This window comes from Quercus robur, chromosome 2 (genome assembly GCF_932294415.1).
Source record: "Quercus robur chromosome 2, dhQueRobu3.1, whole genome shotgun sequence".
In the NCBI taxonomy this organism is placed as follows: Eukaryota; Viridiplantae; Streptophyta; class Magnoliopsida; order Fagales; family Fagaceae; genus Quercus; species Quercus robur.
The window spans coordinates 969,717-978,372 of NC_065535.1; the positions used below are offsets into that span (position 1 = coordinate 969,717).

The 8,656-nt window shown below is 36.5% G+C and overlaps 1 protein-coding gene across 2 annotated transcripts; it reads left to right on the forward strand.

Moving 5' to 3' along the window:
* Window positions 1-810: 810 nt before the first annotated feature.
* Window positions 811-7,327, forward strand: LOC126708222 (ATP-dependent zinc metalloprotease FTSH 4, mitochondrial). Of its 2 annotated transcripts, none has more exons than XM_050408026.1 (7): window positions 811-1,056; window positions 2,009-2,096; window positions 2,221-2,502; window positions 2,708-2,944; window positions 3,045-3,169; window positions 4,033-4,509; window positions 5,859-7,327. In XM_050408026.1, exons 1-7 carry the CDS (start codon window positions 1,030-1,032, stop codon window positions 6,789-6,791), a joined length of 2,169 nt encoding a protein of 722 aa, XP_050263983.1. In that variant the 5' UTR covers window positions 811-1,029; the 3' UTR covers window positions 6,792-7,327. The 2 variants fall into 2 exon arrangements, with proteins under 2 accessions (XP_050263983.1, XP_050263987.1); XM_050408030.1 differs by having other exon boundaries at window positions 814-1,056; window positions 2,221-2,484.
* The last annotated feature ends 1,329 nt before the right edge of the window (window positions 7,328-8,656 follow it).

Here is an 8,656-nt window from a genome sequence, read left to right on the forward strand (position 1 = left end):
GGACCAAGGTTTGAGATTCCCACTTATACTAAAAAAAAACTTTATTAATGCTTTGGCTTGATGATGAGCACAATCGTTATAAAGATAGTGTTATAGATCTTACTTATACCAAAAAAAATTTAACTTTATTTATGCCTGGACCTAATGATAAAACACAATCATTACAAAAACAATGTCATATGGTCAAATCATATTGTAGTTATAAAATAAAAAAAGTTGCTAAATAGGGTCAAGTTCTAGCCCGATTGGCACCTACCCTTCGTTAATCTTCATGTCATAGGGTAGACTCTCCTTAGTCCTTCACCCTCCAACCCCCACCACCACACATACACACCCAAAAAGAAAAAAAGAAAAAAGAAAAAGAAAAGAAAGAGAGGTTAATTGGGCCAGATAGAGTCAAATTTGTTTTCAAAGGCTTGAACCCTAGTTGGGCCGGACAATTTACCCAAATGCATTTTTTTTTTTTTTAAGAAGTACATGCAAAATTCCAATTTCTAAGTACCCTCACCAAAAAAACGGAAGTAGGAAATAAACAAGACTCAAGAAGCCCATAAAAGCCCTGGCCCTAAACAAGTAAAAGGAGATCCATTAAAAGCATTTGAATTGATGATGATTTTTTTTTTTTGGGTTTTTTGGTCTTATAAAATATATAGGCTTCATGGCTACGCAAGGGCATGATTGGTTGATGGGAATGGGTCCAAATCCAAATCCAAGTCAAAACATAAACATATGTGTTAGTGTTACAAATCCTTATAGCCACCAGGGGCAATATTGACATTTCACAAATTTGTCAGCACACATGTTTCAATTTGGAACTCAGAAAACAGAAAACAGCATCACACGGTCGGTCTCCACTCTGCCCACATCGTTCGATTAATCCTCATACCTCTCTCTCTCTCTCATCCCATCTCATTCTCAGTTTCTTTCTAACCAAACAGAAAAAATTACACACCTCAGAGAAACCTCTTTATAGAGAGAGAGAAGGAAAAAAAAAAAAATACTAAGACCCTTTTGGTCTTTGAATAAGATATGGCTTGGAGGAGCCTCCTCACTCAGGTTGGTTGAAGCTTTCACTCAAAATTTTTTATTTTGTTATTATTTTTTAAATTATTTGTAAGACTTTTTGTTTTGGGTTGGATTATCAAATAAAATTCCTTTTTCTTTTCTGGATTTTGGAAACCCTAATTTCAATATTGAGTTGTTGATACTTGTCTAATATTTATATAATATTTAATGTTTGTGGATCTATCACTGTCTTTGTGATTGCACCAATGGAACATAAATCAAATACACTGAGAATCGATTCAGGAGGTCTATTGTCTGTTTTGATAGCTTGGAATATGTAGAAAATATTGAATTTTTGAGTGTTATATATCATAAAATATGATGAAAGAAGAGAAGGAAGGCCTTTTGGTTCTGATATCACAACTGGGTTTTGTTCAAAATTTCCAAAGGTGAAGTCTTTTTTGGGGGTGGGCATCTTTCTGTTAAATTGCACTATTTGGAGTTTCTTTTTTTTTCCCAGTTACAGTGTTCTGGGTATGGTTTATTTGGCTTTACAATTAATGTTTGTGTTCTGAATTACATTTATGAAGAGTTATGAGCTTGTTGCAGCAGTTTTTATTCGAATTCCTTTAAGTTATGTTGCTAGTTTTGTGCTTGAGTAGATTTCTCAGTTCACTTTCAGCTTGCTTATTTTTTACAAAGCAATGGCACTGTGTGGTTAGCATCTTACAAGTACTCTTTTGTCACATCTAGTGTGTGTGTATATATACATACATATATATATATATATAAAGTATTGAGATAAAAGTGATGGGGTGAGGAGAACTTTGATATAATTCTGCACTATTAGCTAAGTGAACGTGACCTTTATGTGTTGGACATGGGTTGAAACGATTTCCATTCTCAATCCCTTGAAATTCCAACTTCTCAACAGTAGTGCGTTACAAGTTACAACTCATTGGTATCACTTGGTCTATTAAACTTAATATTCTTTATGCTACAGGTTTCAAGGCATCAAAGGGAGTTGGGACAATTCAAAAATTTGTTTGTCAGGTCTTATATACCTGTCAATAAGTTTGGAGGTGGTGTAGGTATGTGTAATTTGGGATTAAGGCTTTGTTTGTCGTTGTTGTTGTTATAATGTAATTTTTAATACAAGACAAGTGTATTCTCTTTGGTTATGTTTCAAGTACTTGATGTTTACCTTTTGTGCAGGGAATAGACTTTTATGTACTCAAGAGAGGTTCCAATCGAGCTATGTTGGCAGTTTGGCTCGCAGAGTACGTGATGTAGATGAAGCTAGCGAAGTTGCTCATCTTAAAGAACTTTACCATCGAAACGATCCTGAAGCAGTAATAAGACTATTTGAAAGTCAACCATCACTACATTCTAACACTACAGCTCTTTCAGAATATGTTAAAGCATTAGTGAAGGTTGACCGGCTGGATGAAAGCGAGTTACTCAAGACATTGCAGAGAGGTAGGAATAGGAGCCGAGGTGTGCATTCCATTTGCTCAAATATTAGATGCTTGAGTTTTGAAAGTTGTTCACTCTTTTAGAGGAATCTTTAAAATAGTTTGTAAATTGATTTCCTTCTATATCGCCAATACGCTGTTATGGGTTCTGTTTATTAAACACTCTCACTCTCTGTTTCAAACTTATCATTTTCAACTGATGATAAAATGTGTCTTCAAAATTGCAGGTATTGTAAACTCAGGGAGGGAAGAAGAAAGTATCAGTGGCCTTTCTGCTTTAAGGAACATGGGAAAAGCTACTAAAGATGGTGTTCTTGGTACTGCAAGTGCTCCTATTCATATGGTAGCTTCAGAAGGGGGGCATTTCAAAGAGCAGTTGTGGCGTACGATTCGCACTATTGCACTTGCCTTTCTCCTGATATCTGGTGTAGGAGCACTCATTGAGGATAGAGGAATTAGTAAAGGTATTACTATGTATTGATACTTCAGGTGCTCCATTATTTTGTTTTAAATATGTTGAGAATATTATGGAAAGCTTTTCCTATGTTTGTTTCCACTTTTCAGGACTTGGTCTGCATGAAGAAGTGCAACCTAGCATGGAATCTAACACAAAATTCAATGATGTAAAAGGTGTTGATGAGGCAAAGTCAGAGCTAGAAGAAATTGTTCACTATCTTCGAGATCCTAAGGTAAATGCATTTTTGAAATATGTATACATGTTTTATGTCTCTTCCCTTTGCACACCTCTTTTGTGACATAAATACTTTAAAATATCTGCATATATATGTTTAAGACAGACTTCATGTAAGTATGGATATGATATATGTGTTGGACCTGCAAATTGTTCATTATCTAACCATCAGGCTTTTCCAACTTAGGAAGAGATAAAAACATTTTTTGTTTACTGAAGTCTTCCCTACTTTATTATTTGATTGCTTTTCTGTTTCATTTTTTGGTGTGATTGAAATATTATTGGTGTGTAATCAGTGTTAAATTTGCATTCAAGTCCATGTGGTATAGTTATTGTTCCTTTGCATGCCTACCTGAATATGTCTTAGGTTTCGAAACTAGTTAGGGCTTATTTGGAAATGGTCTTTGAGAAGTTAGGGAAAAAAAATCCTTTGTTCTCTGCTTTGGTAGGTGTTCTTTGTATTCAGTTTTTTGAACTGTAACTCAAAATGGTTGTTTTTAGGAACACTGAAATTGTTTTTCCTATAAACATTTTCTGTTTTTAGTTAAGAGGGAAAAAAAACCATTGAAAACGTCGTAAAACACAACAATAATAGCTCTTAATTGCTACTTTTTTCATCTCTTATTCCAATAAGGTGATTCTGTTGTTTTCTTGGAATCAAATGTACTGAATGACATGGAACCTGACTCTGTTCTAGTCCATGATTTTTATTCTTGATCCACATTGGTCAATGCATTAAATTTTCCCATGATTGATTATCTTGTTTCCTTTTTTTCCATCCCCAATGTACTTTTCTATTTAATTATATAGAGGTTGATTTTAACTTTTCTTCTTCTTTTAATTGGCTTTCCCTTGTTGCAGCGCTTCACTCGTCTAGGGGGCAAGCTTCCAAAAGGTGTTTTGCTTGTTGGTCCACCTGGAACTGGCAAAACAATGTTAGCTAGAGCTATTGCTGGAGAAGCTGGGGTACCTTTCTTCTCATGCAGTGGCAGTGAGTTTGAAGAGATGTTTGTTGGTGTTGGAGCCCGGAGGGTGAGGGATCTTTTTGCAGCTGCAAAGAAGCGATCACCTTGTATAATATTCATTGATGAAATAGACGCCATAGGAGGAAGCCGCAACCCAAAGGACCAACAGTACATGAAAATGACTTTGAATCAGTTGCTTGTTGAGCTAGATGGCTTCAAACAGAATGAAGGAATTATTGTTATAGCTGCTACCAATTTCCCCGAATCATTAGACAAGGCATTGGTGAGACCTGGACGGTTTGATCGCCATATTGTCGTTCCTAATCCGGATGTTGAAGGACGAAGGCAGATTATGGATTCCCACATGTCAAAGGTATTCTCTTTTTTTTTTTTTCTTTTTTTTTCCACTCTTGAAGAAACTTAAGTTCCAGTATCTGCAAGACTAAGATTGGGATGGTGGTGACTGACTGTCCTGTTTTCATAAAGTCTTTGTTGTGACGGTGTGCATAGAAAACCCTGACCAATGATCTCTTTGAGTAGTGGGAGTGGAGTGGGAGTGAAAGGAAATGAAGGAATGAGAATTTCTATCCTTAGAAGTCTAGAGCTTCAATTTGCCCACATCTCAGCAGATAGGGGGAGTGAGGAAACATGTTTATTAAATTTTCTTGTAATGACCAAATTGCCCTTTAATTCATAAATGTGATTGTTAAGATAGATAAGTGGAAATACATATAAAGATAAGATTTGAAATGAGGAAATCCCCATAAAGACGGGGGGTAACCCCTATTGATGGAAAGATGAGGAAAATTCAATTGAGATGGTTTTGTCTTGTTCAGAGGAGAGCAAACAATGCACCTCTTTAAGAGAGTGAGTTGATTCAAATTGGGGAAACCTTAAAAGGTAGACGAAGAGCCAAAGACCAAAAATAACAGAACTAGTAGTTAAAAACTACATGTCAATTAAGGAAGTAGGTGACAGTATGACTTTGGATTGAATAGGATGAAGGAAAAGAAACTATATGTTTATGCTAATAGGTAACCCACTTATATCTAGGTGGTACCTTGGAAAAAAAAGTTGACCAATAAGAATCTTCCTGGCAGGTTTGTGAGCATCATCTTCAGTCACTACACGAAGATATTTTCCATAATAAGATAATAATTATATTAACCCACAAAAAAAGAATAGTAAATTATCCTACTTATAGAAAACACACTGTTATCATATATAGGTGGGGCTCAAGTGATAGCCTTGCAGAAATGGCATCCTTTGTGGGGTTCCCATGTCAGTGGTTTGAACCCCACCTCCCCCTCCCCCTCTCTACCTATCAAAAAACAAGCATCATATATGGGCAAAACTTAGGTACAATTTCTTAGGTGCAGTACATTAGATTCCCCAATTGAATCTAAACGCATGGTTGCATTATCTTTCCCAAGGATAATTAAATTCAAATAGTTAATGTGTTTGAATTCAATTAAGGAACCTAATGTACTGCACCTATGGAATTGTACCTAAGTTCTATGCATCATATATTATCAGATCTATGATATAAAAGGGTATTTGTTCAATCTTTGTTGATGCCAATATAGAGGCATATATGTTTGCTGGTGGATACCTTAAACAAGTATTTAATTCAAAACCTAACTTTTCTTTATAAGAAATTATTAAAATAATAAAATAAAAGTCTTAACACTAATTTTTCTGTACAATTTCTGTTTTTTACAGGTTTTGAAGGCAGATGATGTTGATTTGATGATTATTGCTAGAGGGACTCCTGGATTCTCTGGTGCTGATTTGGCCAACTTGATCAACATTGCTGCTTTAAAGGCTGCCATGGATGGTGCTAAAGCAGTTAGCATGGAGGATCTGGAGTATGCAAAGGACAAGATTATGATGGGAAGTGAACGCAAGTCTGCTGTTATATCTGATGAATCACGAAAGCTGACCGCTTTCCATGAGGGTGGCCATGCCCTTGTGGCTATCCATACTGATGGAGCTCTTCCAGTTCACAAGGCAACAATAGTTCCTCGTGGGATGTCTCTTGGCATGGTTGCTCAATTGCCTGACAAGGATGAGACAAGCATATCTCGCAAGCAGATGCTTGCCCGGCTTGATGTTTGTATGGGGGGGCGAGTAGCAGAAGAACTCATCTTTGGAGAAAATGAAGTTACTTCAGGTGCATCTTCTGACCTTCAGCAAGCAACTACTCTTGCAAGAGCAATGGTTACAAAGTATGGTATGAGCAAAGAAGTAGGGGTTGTCACTCACAATTATGATGACAATGGGAAGAGCATGAGCACAGAAACTAGGCTTCTTATTGAGAAAGAAGTGAAGTACTTCTTGGAAAGGGCTTACAACAATGCAAAAACCATTCTCACCACTCATAGTAAGGAGCTTCATGCACTTGCTAATGCTTTGCTTGAGCATGAGACTCTTTCAGGAAACCAAATTAAGGCTCTGCTTGCCCAAGTTGATTCTCCGCAGAAGCAACAGCAACCACAGAAAATAATTACGACACAGAGTACCTCACAGTCCAATCCAGTGCCTCCTTCAACACCCAATCCTGCTGCATCTGCTGCTGCAGCAGCAGCGGCTGCAGCAGCTGCTGCTGCAACTGCTGCAGCTAAGACTAAGGGCATTGCTCCTGTTGGATCATAGCAGTACACAGGTTGGTGAGACCCTTGCCAAGTGCCTAATTATCAGATTCAATGTGCATATAGTAATACTTACCAGCCTACTGTGTATGAGTACTGTGGACTGAATGCTGTTCCATGAGGTTTCATTCATGTATCACCATGAGGCAAATTGACTGAATACTATAGAAGAATTGAATGGCAGTGAGTGTAGCAGTTATAATTAAGCTCATTGAAAGATATTTATTGTTTCTTTTTTCTTTTTCTTTTTAATTTGTTTTTTGTTTTTAGTGTCATTGCTCATACGGGTAACAATAATGTTCATCTTGAATCGAGCCTCCCTTGAGACTAATTTGTAGAGCACTTAAATAAAGTTGTTCCTATATCGCCTTCCCTTTTCTGGTCATATTTGTAGTTGTTACCGGATTCTGGGTTAGCGCCAATGTAATTCTCAAGATGGCATTAAAATATTTTGTGGCCTGAGTTGGAACTTAAAGGTAGATTGTATTTGGAAGAGCTTATGTTGTCAATGGTCTATATCTGACATCAATTCCATCACAATTTATGGCGTTCACTGTCGTATACCCAGTTACTGGATACACTCTTATCTGTTGAATGCTTTTCCCATATTCTTATTGCAATGGTATTTTTTTTTCACAAATCTTCTAGCAACCTGTTTTTAGAAAGTTTCCAAATTGAGCTGTACTCACGGACCTATGAGTTGGTACAGACCCGACTGAATTGGCCACGAAAGGGATGTTCTCTCTAACAAAAGAACAGATGGTGAAGGAATGACTTGTCCATTTAGACCCCATGAAGAACTCAAGAGTAAATTCATGCACTAGAAAAAATTGTATATTTGTTTGGAAAATCTAATTTGTTCCTCAATATGCCAATGAGAAGTATGAGAGCCGTGGAATGATTGAGGTAAGTGATTGCTAGTTTTTTTTATACGGATATTGCATATTACTATAAATTATTGCTTGGTTCAGCTGACTGTCAAGCTAATGTCATGCATCTGGTATATGAATTTTCTTGCTCATACGTGAGTTTTACACGATTAGGGCCTTGTGGGGCCTACAGTTGAGAGGGTAGATGCATGTGAGCAGTGACCGAACCTCACCAACAAAACCGAGCCTCACTAATCAAACCGCACCGAACATGCCGGCGAACAGAACTTGGTGACCCTTCCGACGCCGGTGCGGTGGCACAGTCGGAATTGATTTTTGAAATCGACCCACAAACCGTACCGACCAATGCATATATAGAAATAGAAATAAGGGAAAAGGAGAAGAACATTCTTAATAAATAACTAGAAAGAAATCTTCCTTATGCTGCAACCACATCTTTTTTTTTTTTTTTTTTTTTGCCTAAGCCTCTGGTTTTCTGCTCAAATCTGCCCCAATTTTGTGCAAATGCGCCTCTTGCCTTTGCTGTGTGCATAGCTCTAAGTGGTACAGTACAAATCTCTCACTCTCTTTGTGGCTGTGCAGTTATCTCCATGTATTTTTTTTTTTTTTTTTTTTGTCTGCATAATGCTGTCTTGTGATTTTGAGTACTCTATTTACTTCTCTTTTTCTTTTCTTTCTTTGAGTAAAGAGTACTCTGTTTACTAAAGTATATTTCATTGAAGTTAACGAAAATATCTAAGCTTTTGTGGTTTACATGGATCACACTTTACAGCTAGATTGCACTAGTTTTTTTTTTTTTTTTTTCCACTAAAGCACTAATACTAACTTAACTTAAGATATTGATAATATAAAATATAAATTATATTTCTGATAAGATTTATTCATTGTAAAGTACTTATTTGGTCAAAAAAAATATTATGTTATTGTTACTGTTGAACTTGATTGTGATTGAGTAATGACTCACATTTTTTTAATATTT